The following is a 21,557-nucleotide window of genomic DNA, read 5'->3' as shown; positions in this document are numbered from 1 at the left end:
TGGGTTGAAAGCTCAGCTCGGGGTGAATAGGTTGTGAACAGTCCGATTCAACGTGAGACAGTGGCCAAGGAGAGGGATGGTTTTGGTGGAAAGGGTACAGAGTTTGTGGCGATAGCCAAAGATGATGGCTTCGGTCTTCCCAATTGGAGGAAATTGCAGCTCATTCAAGACTGGATATCAGATAAGCAGTATGACAACAGAGGCAGTGGAGGGGTCGACTGAGCTGATGGAGAGGTTAGAGTTGGGTGTCATTGGCGTACACGTGGCAGCTGACCCCATGTCTGTGGATGATGTCGCCAAGCAGCAGTATGTAGATGACAAAGAGTATTAATTGTAGCTACAAGAGCAGGTCAAAGGCTGGGTATTCTGCGGCGAGTGACTCACCTCCTGACTCCCCAAAGCCTTTCCACCATCTACAAGGCACAAGTCAGGAGTGTGATGGAATACTCTCCACTTGCCTGGATAAGTGCAGCTCCAACAACACTCAAGAAGCTCGACACCATCCAGGACAAAGCAGCCCGCTTGATTGGCACCCCATCCACCACTCTAAACATTCACTCCCTTCACCACCGGTGCACAGTGGCTGCAGTGTGTACCATCCACAGGATGCACTGCAGCAACTCGCCAAGGCTTCTTCGACAGCACCTCCCAAACCCACAACCTCTACCACCTAGAAGGACAAGAGCAACAGGCACATGGGAACAACACCACCTGCACGTTCCCCTCCAAGTCACACACCATCCCGACTTGGAAATATATCGCCATTCCTTCATCATTGCTAGGTCAAAATCCTGGAACTCCCTTCCTCACAGCACTGTAGGAGAACCTTCACCACACGGACTGCAGCGGTTCAAGAAGGCAGCTCACCACCACCTTCTCAAGGGCAATTAGGGATGGGCAATAAATGCCGGCCTTGCCAGCGACGCCCACATCCCATGAACGAATAAAAAAAAGTATAAATAAATTGCATCAGTTGATGAATGATTAGGTTCAGGTGTATGAGCAATTGGACACTCTGTCTCCCATATATAAGGGAGTAGGCTTGGGGAGAGGGATGCATTGGGTGTATTGTGAATCTTAGGAAATAAAGTTTATAAGCAACTAAAAGTATTCAGTTCTTCACTGTCTGGCTATCCAGTTTTAACAAAGAGGAGGTGGCAAAGTATAGATCCTTGGAGGACTCCAGAGCTAACGTTGTGGGGGGTTGGAAAAGAAGCCATTGATTGGAGCTGGAAAACAGAGGAGAGGAGAGGAGAGGGAGGAGGATGGTGTGGTGGATTGTGTCAAAGGCTACTGAAAGGTCATGGAGCGATATTGCACCTTGGTCACAGTCACAAAGGATGTTATTTGTCATTTTGATTAGGACTTTTCCTGTGCAGTGGCAAGGGTGGAAACCTGATTGTACAGATTCAAACATGAAGTTGCGGGAAAGATGGGTACGGATTTGGAAGGTGATCACACGATTAAAGATTTTGGCAAGAAAAGGGGGGTTGGAGATGGGACAAGGTTTGCAAGGACTGAGGGGCTGCAGTTGCATTTTTTGAGGAGGGGGATTTGAAGGTGGTTTTGAAAGGACAGTACCTGAGGAGGGAAACCATTTAAATGTCAGATACAATGGACGTCATGAAGGGAAGAAACCTCCAAGACTTGAGTACATAATCCGTTCTGACATGTCAGTGCGGCAGTGAGGATGTTCTGCCAATTCTGCCTGTTTCAGTGGTTCAGATGTACATTAAAGATCCCATGGAACAATGCTTCTGGTGTCCTGGCCAACATTATTCCCTCAAACATGATCAATAAAACAGATTCATCTCATTGCTGCTTGTTGTGCAAAATAACTGCTGCTACAAAGCAATGACAGCAATTCATTGTATATGAAGCCCTTTAGGATATTTATGAGAAATGTAATACGGTGCTATATATGTGCAAGTTATTTCTTTCTCAATCTAATTTTGAACGTTCTCTCTCTATCCAAAATTGATACTTGTAACTGTGAAGAGGAGATAAAAGTAGACATTCCTAATTGAATTCAGATCAATTCAGATAAATCAACTTCTCCCTAAAATGAATAGCAAATGACCATTTAAAAACATAGGCTGTTCATCCTGCAATGTATCCCTGACATTTGTCTTGTTAAAGGGAGGAAATGTATCCTTTACTGTAGGACCCCTGTGGAACTTGTGAAAAGTCTTCCTGCTGCCCCAGCCGGTGTCTGCGATTGTAACATCATCCAAATTAAGGCAATTAATAATGGAAGACAAGTATCCCATGCAGTTTTTGTGCTTTCAGTTGGAGTTATAAGTATGGCATCTGCTGCCCCGTATTTAAAGCGAGACAATGTTGACATTCCAGAAATAATTAGCCTGGATTGTGCCTAATCTGATTCACATTTAGGTTTTCTCTGTCATTAAATTTATATGGCTAGAACGAGCCTCGGAAATTTGAAGACAAAGAAACAAAAATCCAAATTAGATTAGGCACAAGACAGGCTAATTATTTCTGAAATATACAAAACTTGCATTCCTTTATAAGCACATAGCAGAATATTGTAACAGCAAGAAGTTTCAGCCATGACTCTTAAAACTAGATTAATGATGTTGCCTATATTTTAGTTATTCTATTATACAATAATTAGTGTTGGAAAATGATTAAAATTTGACAATGTCAAGAAGCAAATAACTTTGCATTTTGTTGAAACTGTAAAAGGAAATTCAGCAAATATCAGAACTATTAATGGAAAATATTCATTACATTTCTTGGCTGTTAACACCTCCTCTGCGTATACAAGCTGCAGAATAGAACTGATTAACTGTGCATTTTGTAGGAAACGTGCATGGGGGTTAATTACATTATGGGTAGAGCATGAGTGCTTTTTCACACAACACTTCATTTGTAAGAGCTCATAGAACAAAGTTTCTGAACAATTGGATCAATGGCTGGACTTTGGGTGGACAGAGAGGAAGATGCAAATACAACGTTGGTTAATGGATGCACGTCTTGTGTTTTCAGGGATATATGACGTGATTCTCAAATGACAGTTATTAACTTTTGTTTAAATGTTTGGATTCTTTTTTTTATTCAACAAATACTTGCACATGTGCGGACTCATAAAGGGAAGAGAGGTACGTGACCAGCGGAGATTCCGCCATTGGGCATGTCTTCACGTTTGCTACCATAGACGAGGCATGCATACTCTTTACAATCATTTTAAAAAGGCAATACCTGAGCAAGGAAGTAGTCTTCAATATCCTTCCCCTTGTTTATGAAGGTGGGGTATCCCACAGTTGAAATTTTAAATGCATTTTATCCTCAACAAAAACCGTATTGCATGGAAAATTTTGAACTGAGACATTAATTGGCCCGTTTTAAGTTTGATTTCAGCTTGGTAAGTACTTCACTGGTGAAGAACATCTGAAGGTTAATTTTAACTTCTCTTACGCTAATAAATTAAACTTTACTCCAAATTTTATTATGGATTTCAACATGTGCAAGTTGCGTCTTACCAAATGACGATTCTTATTAACGAGTAAGGGTCCCAATTACAGATTGTATTTTCAGTAAGCATGAATCTGCATTTTCCCCCACGTTATTATTCCTGTCTCTTTCTCCCCTCCCCCTATTTTCCCCATTAGGGTATGGAATGCAATTGTATGGGATTTATGGGAAACAGTAAATGGGAGAGGGAGAGGAAATAAACAATTGTCAGTTCAATTGCCCCTTTTCTTATTCCTGTCTGCAGACTCCTGGGTATATGTAAAGCTCATTGTGTGTCTCAGATATTTCAGTATGTGAAAAAAGGTTGACACTAAAAGGGTGATGCTTTTAGTCTGTGTCCTAGATTTTCTGAAAGAGAGTTACTTGTACTAGGATCCTTCATGGCAGAAGATTTCTCATTTTTTCCAATTGATCTCCCTGAGTTAAATTTAGGGAGATAACAAAAACTGAGTCTCAGTGTCATCCATTTTTCCCTGTTTGTGGCTCTATATTTTCCTAAACTGACCGAAATAGAATATGTACCTAGATCTTAGTCCCTATGATACTGTGTTTAAACAGCTTTTGATATGAATAAACATAGAAATTTTCAACAGCTCTTTTGTTGAGATCAATAAAATCATTAAACATGGTTGATCATAACTGATCATAAATAAAATGCGTTAGTGTACATTTTTGGTCTAAGAAACATAATTTTGTTTGCAGTTCTCTCTAGTAGCAGTTTCACCTGAAAGAATGTGTCAGAAAGGCCAGTGACTATCACAATGGCGCCTTAAATTCATCAGGAAATGTGGCCCACCAAGGTGGAGGATGAGATTCTAAGACCTGGATCGTCTGTGCAAATTCAGGCAATTTTGAGGCATAAGAGCGAGCATAATAGTTCCAAAATGTTCCACCAAAAGAATTGCCAGTCGGTATTGCTGCCCACCCAACCTTATGTAAATTCCCACCCTACCTCTTCAACTCCTCTAGCTCTATACCCAGTTTTCACCCACTGCTCTTCTTGGCATCGCCCACTTTCGTCTGTGCCAGCGTCATGATGCTCTACACTCTGGAACTCTCTTTATAAACCCTTCAGCATTGCTACATCTCTCCAACCACATGTTCAGTCACTTCCCCACCTCTTCTAACTTACAATCAGTGTCTATTCTTCCCCTCCCCTTGGGACGTTTCACTATATTAAAATTGAAAGGAGCTATACTTGATCTCTCCCCAGTTCCTGCATAGAAATACCAATATAGCACATGGCCGAAAATAGAAGCCACTTATACCAGACTTAGATCTACTTTTTGTATTTATGTCCATAGGGTGGGGAGAAAGGGCCGGAAGGGGATGTAATTGGAACGCTAAAATTCTACAATGCGAAGTACTTATGTGGCACACAATGTTTAAACCTCCTGCCTAATATGGTGCTAAACTGAGGAAACCAGAATGAGAGTAAAGTTATTGCCTTTTTAACCTCCTTTTCTAGCCAAACCATTGTAACAGCCAGCCGACTACACTTAGGAAGCAGCTGCCATGCACAAATCAGTTGCTAATGCAGTATATAACTAAATTTTAATCTAGTTAACTGCACAATTACATTTTGTGTATGGTGCTAATCCCGTGATTGCCGCACTATCATGCATGATGCATTAATGAAATAACTCAGACTTTTTTCAATAGCCTCCATGTAAGGCCAGACAATTTCCAGTCAAGGAAACGTGACAAAAGCAATGAGGGCGGGTTGTTCATATAAAGTGTTGTAAAACTGGGAGCTGCTGCTTGGAGCTTTGGACAACTGAAAACCACAATTATGTATTTGGTTTTACAAATTTTGAAGGATATACGCACTTCTGATGGAAATTTTTAAACGGAGGAGCATTTTACAGATCCCCTCATTTCTTTTAACGTGAGCTATTTGCAAAAACAGCAGGAGAAGTGGCAACGAGGAGATCGGATCTAAGAATTGTCTGGCCTAATTGTCATTTTATAACCTTTTATCTGAGGTTTTCAAATTGTCTCGTAGGCCTTTGCCTGGTGGCCTGATCTAATGGCGGAGCATGCAGAGATATTTTGGTCACTCTTTGCTGTTGACATGGATGCGACCCTTGAAGCACAGCCCCCAGACTCTTGGGACACCTTTCCACTTTTTCAACTTCTCAATAATTATTTGAGGAACGAACGTAAGTATCTGTTGGATTTCTTCTTTTTCCGTAGTTCTGATTTGATCTTTTAAGATTTGCTGTAGCATCTTTACATAAAACCTTCTTTTCAAAAATATTGTATATATCTTGAATTATACTTTGAACAGTAGTAATTTCCACGTAAAGGTAGATTTTACGTGCTGACGCTCCAAGAACAGAGTATTGCCCACTGGGAGGACATAGCAGAATTTCAAGCTTTGGCAATTAGCTGGCCCCACAGGATTTTCTGCCCATTAAAATCAATGGACAGCAAATCCCGTGAGGCCCACTGATCTCTACAGCTCGAAATCCCAATCTTGCACTCCTAGAGGCCGAAGATTCTTGCCATTTGCGCACATTCGTAAAATCTACTGAAATACATTTTGTGTGCTATTTGAAAATAAAGAGGCTTACTTTTTGAAAACTGAGAAGACATTTCACTCCTCAAAGGGACAAGCTCGTTTGAGATCAAATTCCAGTCAGCACAGCAAAGTAACCATGTGCTAGAAACTGAATGGGTCCTTGTTCTCCTATTAAATGTTAGACCTAGACCTCAGTAACTTATCAAATTAAATATTGTAGCAACAGCACTTTGAAGAACCAACATGTGTTGCCCTGGTGTGGAAGCCCGGAGTAGAGAGACACTGATTCCAGTCCGCTAGATTTGGGATCTTTCCTGCACTGCTACAGAGATTCCTTCCAAATAATTAGGATCTTATGCAATGGATTGTCAGACTGCTGTGCCGACAATTTGAAGTATTATTGAATAAGAATTCTGCTGGAAAACCAGTGTCATTGTACCAAAAGTCCCACAGCGGTTATGGTTTGTTACTTACAATCTTACAGAATTTGCTTAAAAGCCTGTATCATGTGTTAAGGATTTTAAAGTGATTTTCACATAAGCGATGCTTGCAAGTTGGATGAAATGTTTTGTAGAAATGCTGAAAAGAGGAGCCAATATACATACGAATTCCTGTGGCATTATCATCATAACAACCAAGATGCATGCAATATAGTAAAAGTAGAACGGTGGCTGCAAAGAGCACATGAAGCTCATATTCTGGGTGTACTTTTGTCCTCATACTGGTGTATAATTCAATTAATCTGTAGTATTACTTAAAACCTTTACCAATGCAAAGATCATATTTAAATAATATATATACACACAATAATACATACAAAAATCAAGCCAATGGAAAGCAGCTAATTAGCAATTAATATGTGGATGGTCAGGATATCCAAATTGTCTCTGTAATTTTTAACATGTGAAACATGATTTTGATACATAATCCAAATTAATTAACATTGGAAAGGCCGAAGCCATTGTCTTCATCCCCAGCCACCAATTCTGTTCCCTCGCTACTGATTCTTTCCCCTTCCCCAGCCATTGTCTCAGGTTGAAGCCGACTGGTCGTAACCTCTGCGTTCTATTCAGGATAAGGATAGGGCCACGAAGGGATACACACAATACACTCACAGGTAATGACAGCGAAATGGCAGAAATATTAAATAATTACTTTGCCTCAGTATTGACCAGGGAGACTAATAACGTGGGCATGACATTAGAAGAAGAGATCAAAAAAGATATAAAGACATTTATGATAGAAAGGGGGGAGATAATTGATTAACTAATCACACTTAGAGAGAATAAAACCCCTGGTCTGAATGGATTGCATCCATGAATATTAAAAGAAGTTAGGGAAGAGATATCAGAGACACTATTATATATATATAAAAATTCATTAGAAAAGGGAATAGTGCCAGAGGACTGGCAGACAGCTTTGTGATTCCTATATTTAAAAAGGGAGAAAGAATGAGTCCAGGGAACTATAGACAAGTTAACTTACATCGGTGGTAAGAAAGGTAATGGAATCCTTACTCAAAGATGTAATAGAAAATCATCAACAAACCGAAAATATAATAAAGAATGGTCAGCATGGATTTCAAAACGGAAAGTCATGCTTGACCAACCTTAGTGAATTCTTTGAAGAAGTAACAGAAAGGGTGGACAAGGGTAATGTAGTAGATGTAATATATTTGGATTTTCAAAAGGCCTTCGATAAGGTACTGCGTAGTAGACTCATGACTATGGTCAGAGCATATGGAGTCAGAGGACAAAGTAGCAGAATGGGTAGCAAGCTGGCTACAAAACAGAAAACAGAGAGTAGGGGTTAAAAGTAGTTACTCAGACTGGCAAAAGGTAGGAAATGGTATTCCACAAGATCGGTGCTGGGACCAGTGTTGTTCACCATTTACATAAATGATTTGGACTTGGGAATCGGAATACAATTTCAAAATTTGCAATGACACCAAATTGGGGGGGTATAGTTAATACTGAGGAAATCTGCAACAAAATACAGGAAGACATTAATAAACTTGAAGAATGGACATGTAATTGGCAAATGAATTTCAACATATTGTGTGGTGGTACATTTTGGTAGGAAGAATAAGGAGGCCACATACTCCTTAGAAAATAAGAGTCTAAATGGGGTAGAGGAGCAGAGGGATCTCGGGTACAGATACAAAAATCACTAAAGTTAGCGACAAAGATTAATAAGGCCATTTTAAAAAAAGCAAACAAAGAACTGGGGTTCAATTCTGGAGGGATAGAATTGAAATGCAGGGAAGTTATGTTAAACTTGTATAGTACCTTGGTTAGACCACACTTAGAGTATTGTGAACAATTCTGGTCTACCAGAACTGAGAGGTTATACCTATCAGAAAAGATTGAACAGGCTTGGGGTTCTTTTCTCTAGAAAAGAAAAGACTGAGGGGTGACCTGATAAAGGTCTTTAAGATTATAAAAGGGTTTGATTACGTAGACGTAGAGTAGGTGGGGGGAGACCAGAACTAGGGGCCATAAATATAAGATAATCACTAATGAATCCAATAGGGAATTCAGAAGAAACTTCTTTACCCAGAGTGTGGTTAGAATGTGGAACTCGCTACCACAAAGAGTAGTTGAGGCGACTAACATAGATGCATTTAAGGGGAAACTAGATAAACACATGAGGGAGAAAGGAATAGAAGGACATGTTGATGGCGTTAGATGAAGAAGGGTGGGAAGAGGCTTGTGTGGAGCTTAAACACTAGCATGGACATGTTGGGCTGAATGACCTGTTTCTGTGCTGTACATTCTATGTAATTCAATCTAAGTTGAGCTTTCAAACCCATATCCACTCCATCACAAAGATGCCTACTTCCACCTCCATAACATTGCCCGTCTCATCTCCTGCCAAAACCCTCATTCGTGCTTATGTCACCTTTGAACTCAACTATTCCAATGCTTTCCTGGCTGACCTCCCATTCTCCACAATCCGTAAACTTCAGCTCATCCAAACTCTGCTGCCCATATCCTAACCTGCACCAGGTCCCGCTCACCCTTCTTGGCTCCCAGTCGCCCAGCCCCTCCAATTTAAAATGCTTATCCTTGTGTTCAAAACCCTCCATAACCTTGCCCCTCCCTATCTCTGTGAGCTATTCTAGCACTAGATCCCTCCGAAAACTTTACATTCCTCCAACTCTGGCCTCTTGTGCATTCCCCACTTCCTTCGTCCCACCATTGGTAGTCGTGCCTTTAGCCTCCTAGACCATAAACTCAGATAAAAAGTAAAGAGAGCGCTCTTCATTTAATATTTGGAATTGCTAATAGGGTATTAAGGGTTATGGAAACAAGGAGGGTACTTGAAGTTAAGATACAGATCGGCCATGATAAGGGGTTGACCATTTAGGACCGAGATGAGGAAACATTTCTTCACTCAGAGGGTTGTGAATCTTTGGAATTCTCTACCCCAAAGGGCTGTCGATGCTCAGTCATTCAGCATATTCAAGATTGAGATCGATAGATTTTTGGTCTGTAAGGGAATCAAGGGATATCGGGATAGGGCAGGAAAGTGGAGTTGAGATAGAAGATCAACCATGATCTTATTGAACGGCAGAGCAGGCTCGAGGGGCCGTACCACCTACTCCTGCTCCTATTTCTTATGTTCTTATGATCTAATTGAATGGCGGAACAGGCTTGAGGGGCTAAATGGCCTACTCACGTTCCTAATGCAAGAATGGGATACATTCATAGATTCTTTTTGTCCTGTTGATTGTAATTTCTGTGCTATTTTTATGTCTTTATAGAACCAATGTTTTCTGCACAAGTACTGATTAAGCTCTCAAAATTAGACCGGGTGCACATTAATAAGTGTGTAATTGGGTATGAGTGCAACTTATTTGAATAGCTCTTGTCAATGCAGCATGACCGCAGTTAGTTCCTGGAAGATGTTCAAGTGTTGAATGGGATAACCTTATTTTTCCATCCTTCCTTTCTCCCTCAAGAGAAATGGGGAGTTACCTTGGGAACAACCGGACGTAACATGAATTTGCAATATGCTCCATTCTGTGGTACACCCCTTTTTCTTTTAACTATTGTGCAGTTGAGTCAAATTATTATAAACTCGAAACCTTTTCATCCATTTGCATCCTTGTCTGAAGATAACATAATCAACACAACTTAGTAAGATCTGCAAATTACTCAAATATTTTCTAAAAGCAACATCAGCCTTTAAACCAGTGGGTAATTATGCAGTTTTAAAAAATGATGAAACGTGCAATTGGTTTTCTAACATTTTCACTGAAAATTAAAAAGTGGTTGGGAAGAGCTTTAGATTTCTGTTCTTTCGCTATATTCAGGAACCTTGGACTGCTGCGTTTTACTAACTGAAAGCACGTAGCAGGACACGCTGTTTGCAAGCATCAAATGACCATTCTGGAGGGAGTTAGCTCCCACATGTATCCAACTGGAAGACTCATTCTCTAATTAAGAGATTTTTATGTAGCTAGAAAAAAGATCAATGTAACTTTGAAGGCTTAGCAGATAAGAATTGCCAGAACAGATGTTCATCTTTTATGAAGCATTTTAAAATCAACATGCTTGGCTTTCCATTGAAGCATTTCTCTTCAAAAAAAATATATAAATAGGTGAATGACAGAATGTGGTCTCAGGACAATAAAAAGGCTAGTGTTAATAATTAGCAGGGATAGTGAAGTGGAATCAAATTAACCATAATAGAGCCCAGAGTGACTGAGAAAGTCATCTCTCATCAGACTCGAATTATGAAATGAAAAGTTGAGGCTCTCAGTGGATTACTTTTGCATTGAGTCCATTACAGAGATATTGGGGCAGAAATTGCTCGGAGCAGCAAAATAACGGTTACCGCTGCTCCGTAATTTTAAATCAACGAACTTACTTACCGCTGATTTTACTTCGGGCACTTCCTCTAATAGGAAGCGGAGAAGAGCCCAGCATAAGTTCAAGCAAAGGTAGAACCCATGAGAGAAGTGAGAGGAGCGATCTCTCCCCTCAACCAAACAGATTGCAGCATTTTTGACAAGCAGCGAAACTGTTTCTGCAGGCTTGGAACGTGAAAACCAGGAAGTGAAAGATACAACCTTAAAATCATTTTGAAAACAGTTATAGACAGTGAAAAAAAGAGAGGCTAAGAAATAATCAAATTACATTAAAGAGACAGAAGGGAAAAGTAAAAAAAATTTTAATGACCCAAAACTATTAAAATAAGGAGTAATGAGATTCCGCATTTTTAAAAGTTAACTTTTAGTTGTTTGGCAGTCATTAAGACTTGGTTTAGAATTGGTATTTTTAAGCGTACCTGTTTTGTGGCAACATTACTTACTTTCCAGCTCTGCAGATGAGCAAGTTGGCCCTTTTTCAATGATTTCACTGATTGCAGCCTGCGATATACCTTTGATTCGAAGCTGTCACATCGCTGGCGAACCAGGACAAGCAAGTTCCGGATTTCCGTGTTTCACTGCGCATGCGTGAACACCGGAACTTGCTCCCCGATTTCGCCACTAACAACGGTGAGCACTGTTGAGCTCACTGTTCTTTTCCAAGTAATTTCTGCCCCTAAATTTTTTCAAGTTGATTCAGCTTGAGATTCCAAATCAGAAAACTGCACGAGGAGATTTCGCAAACTCTCGATGCAGAACAATCCTGCACTCTTGACACCATGGCTTCAATTGAGGTATTACCAATACTGCCTCTCTTGTGGGCTCGAAGAATGAGCTTTTGGGACTGATGCTCAAATTAAGACAGTGAAATACAGAAGGAGTTTGACAACGCATATGCAGACCGTGTGAAAGAAATAATCCACTAATGATTTCAAAGTCAGTCTGAGCAGGCATTCATTAAGGTAAATTACTGCATCTATTTGCCATGACAGGTTATTGGGTGGTAATATGATGATGCCCATGGCTAGTCACATGATGCTAATCAGTATCTGTGATAACCATATATATTGTTACAGTTTTCAATTAATTTGCAATTTTTCCCCTTCATTTCATTGCTCTTGAGCCTTCTATAAAAGTGGATACTGTTAACTATATCTGTTGAAAAGCACATTCTTTTCAGTCCTGTGCCAATGTTGTTATTTGAAGTCCCTATTCAGTAGAAGTAAAAGTATTATTCCACATTCAGTTTGATTTTTACAGCATCTCAAAGCAATTAAAATGGACAGTAGTGTAAGAATAAAAATTATTCAGTGTATAAATTTTATGACAATTATTATTCAGCCACATTTCAGAATTTTGGATTGACAAATGATCATTTTCTCATTAAGTAAACCAGTCCAAATTCATTAACATCAATTTTTTATAACCGTTACTGATTATGTTGCAGAGATTGTTTATGATAGAAAAATGCATCTGGTATATTTTTAACTTATTTACTTAAAAGCCAGTACCATTTATTTTAGACTCTGCATGTATTACTTGATTTTGAAAGTAAACAAATTGGCCTGCAATAGAAAGAGTAAAATTATCATTTGAAAGAGCAGGGACACCCGTTAAACAAACAAGGAGATCAATAGAATGTCTAGAGCCCCCCATACAGAAAACAAGGAAACCAGTAGAAAGAGCAGGGCTGCCATTAGAGAGAGCAGGGGCATCAGTAAAGTGAGCAAGAAACTTAATAGTTAGGGTCGTCAAAGTTAAAGATCAAGACAACTCTAACAATACAAAATAAAAAATACTATACTAGCCTTGTACAAGGTCTTGGTTAGGCCTCATCTGGATTACAGTGTCCAGTTTTGGGCCCCTCACATGGTGGGTGATATAAAGGCCTTGGAAAAGGTTCCGAGGAGAACCACTAGATTGATACCTAGTTTACCACAACAGGCTTAGAGAGTCGGGGCTTTTATATTGTAGAAAAACATAGATCTTTAGGAGATTTGAATGAGGTCTTTAAAATAATGAAAGCATTAGATTCGGTCCAGGTGGATAGGCTATTTGAGTTAGGTAGGTTAGGAAGACCAGGGGACATGCATATAGAAACATAGAAAATAGGAGCAGGAGTAGGCTATTCAGCCCTTCGGGCCTGCTCCGCCATTCAAAATGATCATGGCTGATCATCTAACTCAGTACCCTCTTCCTGCTTTTTCCCCATATCCCTTGATCCCTTTAGCATTAAAAAATATATCTATCTCCTTCTTGAATTAATCTAATGACTTGGCCTCCACTGCCTTCTGTGGTAGAGAATTCCACAGGTTCACCACCTTTTTGAATGAAGAAATTTCTCCTCATCTCGGTTCTAAATGGCATACCCCGTATCCTGAGACTGTGACCCCTGGTTCTGGACTCCCCAGCTATCGGGAACATCCTCCCTGCATCTAATCTGTCTCGTCCTGTTAGAATTTTATATGTTTCGATGAGATCACCTCTCATTCTTCTAAACTCTAGTGAATATAGGCCTAGTCGACCCAATCTCTCCTCATACGTCAGTCTGGCCATCCCAGGAATCAGTCTGGGGGTAAACCTTCGTTGCACTCCCTCCATGGCAAGGACATCCTTCCTCAGATAAGGAGACCAAAACTGCACACAATACTCCAGATGTGGTCTCACCAAGGCCCATTATAACTTCAGTAAGACATCCCTGCTCCTGTACTCAAATCCTCTTGCAATGAAGGCTAACATACCATTCGCCTTCCTAACTGCTTGCTGCACCTAAATGCTCGCTTTCAGCGAATGGTGTACAAGGACACCCAGGTCTCGTTGCACCTCCCCTTTTCCCGATCTATCACCATTCAGATAATAATCTGCCTTTCTGTTTTTACAACCAAAGTGGATAACGTCACATTTATCCACGTTATACTGCATCTGCCATGTTCTTGCCCACTCACCCAACTTATCTAAATCACATTGGAGCCTCTTTGCATCCTCCTCACAGCTCACATTCCACCCCAGCTTTGTGTCGTCTGCAAACTTGGAAATGTTACATTCAGTTCCCTCATCCAAATCATTGATATATATTGTGAATAGCTGGGGCCCAAGCACTGATCCCTGCGGTACCCCACTAGTCACTGCCTGCCACCTGGAAAAAGACCCGTTTATTCCTACTCTCCGTTTCCTGTCTGTCAACCAATTCTCAACCCATGCCAGTATATTCCCCCCAATTCCATGTGCTTTAATTTTGCACTCTAACGTCTTGTGTGGGACCTTAGCAAAAGCCTTCTGAAAATCCAAATACACCACATCCACTGGTTCTCCCCTATCTACTACTAGTTACAGCCTCAAAAAACTCCAGTAGATTTGTTAAGCATGATTTCCCTTTCATAAACCCATGCTGACTGTGTCCAATATTTGTTACGTAAGGATATAACTGGGTTAGATGTCTGGTGGTTTTTCTTTTCACAGAGGGTTGTTGACCTTTGAAACAAGTTGCTGGCTTATGCAGTGAGTGTGGATTTGCTGCAAGTATTCAAAGGGGAGCTGGTCATATCCCTAGCTGTGGCTGAAATCACCATGTACAAAATGTAGGTGGGGTATTGGGCAGTGTGTCTCCTAGAACTTGTTTGATCATTTTCGCAGGGGGGTGCGGGAGAGGATCAGAAAGGAATTTCCCAGATTTTTTTTCCTTGAATTGGCCTAGGATTTTTTCTCTTTTTTTGGCTCTCGCCAGGAGATTACGTGGCTGCTGGTGCATGGGAGGAGCAATGGGGGGTTATGGTGTTAAGTTGCACCGTGACGGTATAAGACCGGCTAAATGGACCAGCTGATCTTTTCCTGTCCGTCATTTTCATATGTTCATATAATGGGTAGCAGAAAGGGGTGAGTTCTAGTCACCGAACAAAAGAAGTTCGTAACAAGGAAAAGTCTTTCAGCTCATCCAGCTGACTTTTAGCTGCTTCTATATCCTTTTAATTTGGATTCCGGGAACCCGGTGTCTGGGAGCTGACTCTCATTTATCTGTTGTTTATTGCTGTGAAATCCACTTTCTGTAGCCTGGCACCAGACTCTTAGGCCCGAGTAAAACAAACACTTGACCCCAAGAGTCTGAATTAGAAGAGCACTACAAAAGCAGCTCGGTTCATCACCTGCTGAGGTTACGTTCATCTCTACCCTGGCTTGTAACTAACTGTTCTATCCTTGGTCTTTATACATGATAAGAAAATATATTACTGATTCCATCCTTGTGCATTGTGGTTATAGCAGCCTTTGAAAATATTTCCATCGTACATCTAACATATGCATTATGTACGAGCGCACACACATATTAGCTTATATTTACATGTCTGTGTTACAGTAATATACCATACAGCTATCGTCTTCCATGCTGCAGATAATTACAATTGTGAAGCACATGTCCCTGATTGATGATGACTCCACAAAGTTATTTTATTCCGTACACTGATTGAATTATATGGGTTTATTTCAGTTTTTTTGAAGATTTAGCAGATCATAATGAGGCCCTCTTAATGACTGCGAGCTCCTGGCAGGAAGCCTTGCCTGCTGGGAATGCGTATCAAGAAGTCACAGGTATGCTCCGAAAGATTTTCCATCTATTAATTCATAATGGATGGGAAATCATGGGGAGCAGGCCTGCCATTTCAGCAAAGCTGGATATTTCAGCAAAGATTAACTCATTGTAACTGATAGAAAATGTTGGCATCAGGCAACACCATTTTCAGACTGGCCTATTTCTACATGTGACACATGATGCTCACATGTTTGGGATCCAAAAAAGTACTGATTGATGACCGGAAATAAATCACTGATGTTCAGTCCATCTGTGTGATGTGCTAGAGCTTCTGTCCATTGCCTGTGAATGGGCAGTGATTCCAGCCCATAATTTTTACATTCATTTACACTCAAAGTGACAGGACAAGGCTCTGAGAATGTTTGTGATTAGGAATTCTTAAGTGTAGACCTTCTAAGCGTACTAGTACGATAACGCTCCAAGTGAGGCATGTTTGAGATGGATCCCAAAACAGACACGGCGGGGAGGGGAGGGGCAGGAGGATGTCATTAATATGCTCCTGGTGCAGTGCTGCCAGGACCACTGCCCCTCAGGTGCTGTGTATACCTGCGCCCAAATGAGCAGGTAATGCCAGATCAGCTCATTTTAGTGGTGGTATCAGCATTTGGCACATAATGGAGATGAGTGGCCAGAATGTCAGGCATCATGGCAATGGAAGGGTTGCTGGTTGTGTACACAGCTGATTTTTTTTCCACAATATGTGGATCAGAGCACAATGATTCCTTTCAATAAATGGCCATTGAAGACCAAAGAAGAGACGTAGCACACAGAAAGGCTGTATCCCTGTTGGAAGGAGAGGAACACACCCTGTGGGCAAAGTAAGTTCCTCTTTGGTGTGGGCCTGTCCTCGAGCACCGTTCCAAACGAGCGGCGTGCATCTGAAGCGCTGTTCAGATCCCCCACGGACATTCTGGGGAAGGCCCCTCATTTGAATAAAAACCAGGGCCCTTTATAAGTTTAGCTCATGGAAAGTGCACATTGTAGCACAACAAGTGAACACCACTGAGCAGAACTCAAGCTTCTGAACCCCATTGCACAGGGATGTCAGTGACTGGAGCTTGTCAGTGCTACAAGCATAGAGTGTTGCATTATCGCACACTGCGAAGTGATACATTTCAGTAGGAAGAACAAGGAGAGGCAATATAAACTAGAGGGCACAATTCTAAAAGGGGTACAGGAACAGAGAGCTGGGGGTATATGTGCACAAATCATTGAAGATGGTAGAGCAGGTTGAGAAAGCGGTTAAAAAAAGCATACGGGATCCTTGGCTTTATAAATTGAGGCATAGAGTACAAAAGTAAGGAAGTCATGATGAACCTTTATAAAACATTGGTTCGGTCACAACTGGAGTATTGTGTCCAGTTCTGGACACCGCATTTCAGGAAAGATGTGAAGGCCTTAGAGAGGGTGCAGAAGAGATTTACTAGAATGATTCCAGGGATGAGGGACTTTAGTTACGTGGATAGACTGGAGAAGCTGGGGTTGTTCTCCTTGAAACAGAGACGGTTGCGAGGAGATTTGTTAGAGGTATTCAAAATCATGAAGTACCTAGACAGAGTAGATAGAGAGAAACTGTTCCCATTGGTGGAAGGGTCAAGAGCCAGAGGGCATAGATTTAAGGTGATTGGTGAAAGAATCAAAGGTGACATGAGAAAAAACTTTTTTACACAGCGAGTGGTTAGGATCTGGAATGCACTGCCAGAGGGGGTGGTGGAGGCAGATTCAATCATGGCCTTCAAAAGGGAACTGGATAAGTACTTGAAAGTAAAATATTTGCAGGGCTAAGGGGATAGGGCGGGGGAGTGGAACTAGCTGGATTGCTCTTGCATAGAGCTGGCCTTCCATGCTGTAACCTTTCTATGATTCTATGATCAGTCCCTAAATTCACTCCAGATTCAACACAATTTAAATGGGGATCCAAAGTAAAACTTGAATTAGGTTTTCCACAGCAACAATTTGCATTTCTAGCGCACCTTTACCATAGTAAACCACCCAAGACGCTTCGCAGAGGAGAAACAGATGCCAAGTGGTAATAACAGATGACCAAAAGCAAGGTCTGCAGGAAGCTTTTAAAGGAAGGAAGAGGGTAACAAGGTGGAAAGTTCTGGGGAGGAAGTGTCAGGGAACAGGCCTGAGGCAGCTGAAGGCTCTCCTACTATTGATGGAGTGAAGGGTTGATGGATGTGCACAGGAAGCCAGTCAGATAGCCAACTGGTACTGGCTGGGCCATGGGATTGGAGGAGAATGCAGAAATAGTTAGCGGTGAATCCATTTAGAGATTTCTAAGTGAGGGCAAAGATTTTTGAATTCAGTGTGTTTGGGGGCTTGAGGAACTGACTATATAAAAATCCCCTATATCCACTCTGGGGATTCTGATTAATTTTTTAAGGGTTTATTACCATCTACAAAGTATACATTTCTGCATGAGTTACTGTGCGTATAGGGTCACGTGACACAAGCTTTTTATGTAACTGGCAGAGGAATGACATATAAAATCATAGAGAACTCACACTTTGTAAACGTAAAGTCGCACATCATTCACAAACATCTAAGAGATAAATATACAGATAGATATTGGATGCATTTAGATTATAGAAGTGCAGCTAACTGCAGACCCACAGGCTGCACTCCATCGTGGCAATGAGCCCAGGTTCCAGGAACCGACAGTGGTGTAATCCCACAAGAATGTGAGTCTGCCGTCGGGATAAGGAAGCCGGTTTCAGTTTTGGAAATACAGGAAGTTGCTACTGTCGGTTGCTGTCTGTGTGGGTGTCCATCGTAAACCCAGCGTGCCGACGGAGACCGACTCCCCAGTCCGATTGTACAGGCGGAAGAGCACTGCCTGAAGGCCATTGCCCCAAAATGGGATTCAGTGATTAGCACAAGCACCTTTAGACAACACTGTGAACAAAGGTCTCTGGTTGGTTGTCAGTTGGCTAAGATTCAGCTCCACGTTTTGCCCTAATCTGCTGCCAGGGAAACCGAAGGGGGTGACTGAAAACAAGACGTTTAATTCCGTCGGAGCAGATTGGAAATGGACTCCTCGTTCGCCTTCACACAGCGCAAGTAACATCTGTGTAGAAAATAAAGTGTGCCTACTCTGCAGAAGATCTTGTTTTGCTCGGTCTTGAGGGATGTGATAACTAGTTAGAGCAACTGTGAAGGCAGTGCAGCAGTCACAGTGTCTCAGTGGGTGGCAATGGCAACAGTAATGACAGTGATGCTCGCTGAAACACACAAAGCACATACAGTGTGCTTTTGTAGAAACAGCCTTGTTTTTGTAACAATGAGGCGGTGTGCTTTTACTGCCAGTGCATTCAGAAATGGAAAGTAGCACCTGAGGAGGTTTGGGGACTGTACGTGTTATCTTTTGTGTAGCCACATATCTCTAACCCCCACAGCCGCACTAGGTCTGTTGCTAAATCTGTGTTTTTTCCCCCCGAACTTGTGATGATTATCATGAAACAGGTTCTGGTATAATTTAATGAAGGCGTCAGTAGGCATGATATAATTGGCAGTGCGGTAATGATATAAAAACGATCACAGTATATTAAAAGTATCCTCAAAATGTAGTTAATATATCCAAGTGAAACGTTTCATTATGTTTTAATCCATTTACTGTTAGATCATCAGGATTATTGCAATTCTTATCATGTTTAATTACCAGGACATGATATGTACCAATGTACTTAATATGAGGTTTAATGTACTTAATAGATCTTCTAAGGCTGCCTCTTTCCAACTTGGATTTTTTGTGATTAATTTTGATTTATTTCATTCTTTAAAAATAAACAATGGTTGAATTATTTAAACGGGCTTCTGAACTGCCTCATTCATTCTGATAATAAATCACACACATGACGTTTTGTCAGCATGGCCCCTCTGGGATAGTATGTTTCTATTTTACAATCGATTTAGCCAGCAACAATACAGTGAGTGCAGTACTTCAACATGAGGTGTGTTGCACTGTTTGTAATTCGACTTCTGAACACAATCACACAACCGTAGGACTATGTGTAAGACTGCAGCTATCAATTACAAACCATTAGTATTGAATCTGCACATTAAAAAATACCACAAGATAGTGATATATGCATAAAAATAGCAGGTACAGCAACATTGTGACAAGTTCATAGCCACAACACTGGAGTGTTAGACCTATTCAAGTTGTTGTTGTTGTTATTCAAGTTTAAATCCTAGTCGATATTAACACACCGCTCCCAGTGGGGCACAGAGGCCATTAAAATCGATCAATCCGACTTACTGCCCCGTTCCCACTGTCATCGCGCTGGCCACCATTTTAACTCCTGACTTCCTTTAGATGGCTGAGGCACCCGATTTTAACTGGGTGGTTCAGCGACCAACCCGCTGAGTAAAACCGCGTGGGATTGGCTTCAGGCACTGACTGACTGGAAGCACTTTATAAAGGGGCACTAAGCTGCGGGCACTCGTAGGGATTTTTGAATTTGGAGATAGCTTGTTTCAGTTTTTTATTCCCTTCCCTACTGTCATTAAGCTCTCGCAGATAATCATGGGTGCCATTTTTGCTTCATTGCTTTTGATGGAAGATCATTTGGAGGAAGAGAAGCAGCAGCAACAGCTTCAACAATTAGGACAAGCAGCAGCTGGGCCTGTTAGAAGACAGTAGGTGAGGGGATCTGCTGGTAGAAGGCCTGACCCAGCCCACAGAGTCTCTAGGCCAAGAGTCACTTTCCTGGATATGACTGAGGAGCAATGCATCAGGAAGCTGTGCTTTACCAGGCAGCCTATTGCTGATCTATGCAGCCTCCTGCAACAGTATTGCCAGTGGCTGTCGAAAGTCACCACCGCCATTAACTTTTTTGCCTCAGGCTCCATCCAGGATGTTACAGGGGACATCACCCACGTCTCCCCATCTGTAGGGCACAGCTGCATCTTTGCCAGGACAACCAATGCATGACCTTTCCCATGGGCAGCAACACTCATAATTAAAGAGCTCTGGGATTTACAGCAGTGGTTGGTTTCACTCGTGTCCAGGGCGTTCTACACTACACTCATGTAGCCACCAAGGCACCAGAAGACGAGTCAGCAGCTTCCGTCAACAGGAAGGGCTGCCAATCAATTAATGTCCAGCTTGGTGTGTGATCATCACAGAAGGTTCATGCAAGTCTGTGTGAGTTTTTCAAGCAGCTGTCACGACACCTCCATCCTGCAACACTCATTTATCCGCCCCACTAATCCACCCTTCCAGGAATGTAAGAGGATGACTGCTTGGGAACAAAGGCTACCCCCTGCGCACACAGCTGACAATACCCCTCCGCACCCTACCACACCTGAATAGCTCATGGGACCACCAGGAGCATCATTGAGCAGGCTATTGAGCTATTGAAGCAAAGGTTCAGGTGCCAGGTCTGGGGGCTCCCTGCTGTGTGCCTACACAAAGTCTGTTGCATCACTGTAGAATGCTGTGTGTTGCACAACATGGTGAAACAGAGAGGATTGCAGTTGGAGGAGGCAGTGCAACAGGAAGAGTAATCATCTGATGAGGAAGAATTGAAGGCGAGGGAGAGCAGAACAAGGAGGATGGCACACCGAGGAGCAATGAAAGACGTTACTGATTCTGCAAAGGCTACCAAGTGAAACCAGGGAGGCTTCAGAAAACCCTGGGGCTTGCCTGCGACTCATTTCTGACCAAGTCCACTGCCTTCCCGAAACCTGCTCCAGGTTAAAGTTGACCCCATAGTCCTGACTAACGTTTGAACTTGGCCTTCCTTGTGATTGAGTTTCTCTAAGTCTTCCAGGAGAGGCTGTTGATCATGAAGTAGTCTTTGGTTGACTTACCAAAGGCCTTATAGGTAAGTCAATCATAGAGTGGCATTCTGGATTTGATTCCGAGCTAGATCATCACTCCACACCAAACCACCAGAATCACATGGTTAGAGATGTAGAGAAAAAAGGAATTGGCTAGGGAGAAAATAGGAACAGGCGTAGGCCATTCAGCCCCTCGAGCCTGCTCTGTCATTCAGTTAGATCATGGCTTATCTGTACCTCAACTCCATTTACCTTTCTTTGTTCCATATCCCTTGATACCCTTACCTAAT

General features: G+C 41.7%; 1 protein-coding gene across 3 annotated transcripts in view; it reads left to right on the top strand.

The window, feature by feature from the left end:
- cadps2 (Ca++-dependent secretion activator 2) overlaps positions 1-21,557 on the top strand; it is a 603,629-nt gene that overhangs the window by 476,729 nt on the left and 105,343 nt on the right. For all 3 annotated transcript variants that reach the window (XM_067999803.1, XM_067999802.1, XM_067999801.1), the window contains exon 18: positions 5,501-5,657. In XM_067999803.1, the coding sequence (XP_067855904.1) occupies positions 5,501-5,657 (157 nt within the window). The remainder of the gene's footprint in view (positions 1-5,500; positions 5,658-21,557) is intronic.

This window comes from Heptranchias perlo, chromosome 18, assembly GCF_035084215.1.
Source record: "Heptranchias perlo isolate sHepPer1 chromosome 18, sHepPer1.hap1, whole genome shotgun sequence".
NCBI classification, from domain to species: domain Eukaryota; kingdom Metazoa; phylum Chordata; class Chondrichthyes; order Hexanchiformes; family Hexanchidae; genus Heptranchias; species Heptranchias perlo.
Note: the sequence above shows the minus strand (reverse complement) of the source record. Positions and strands in the feature narration are given on the sequence as shown.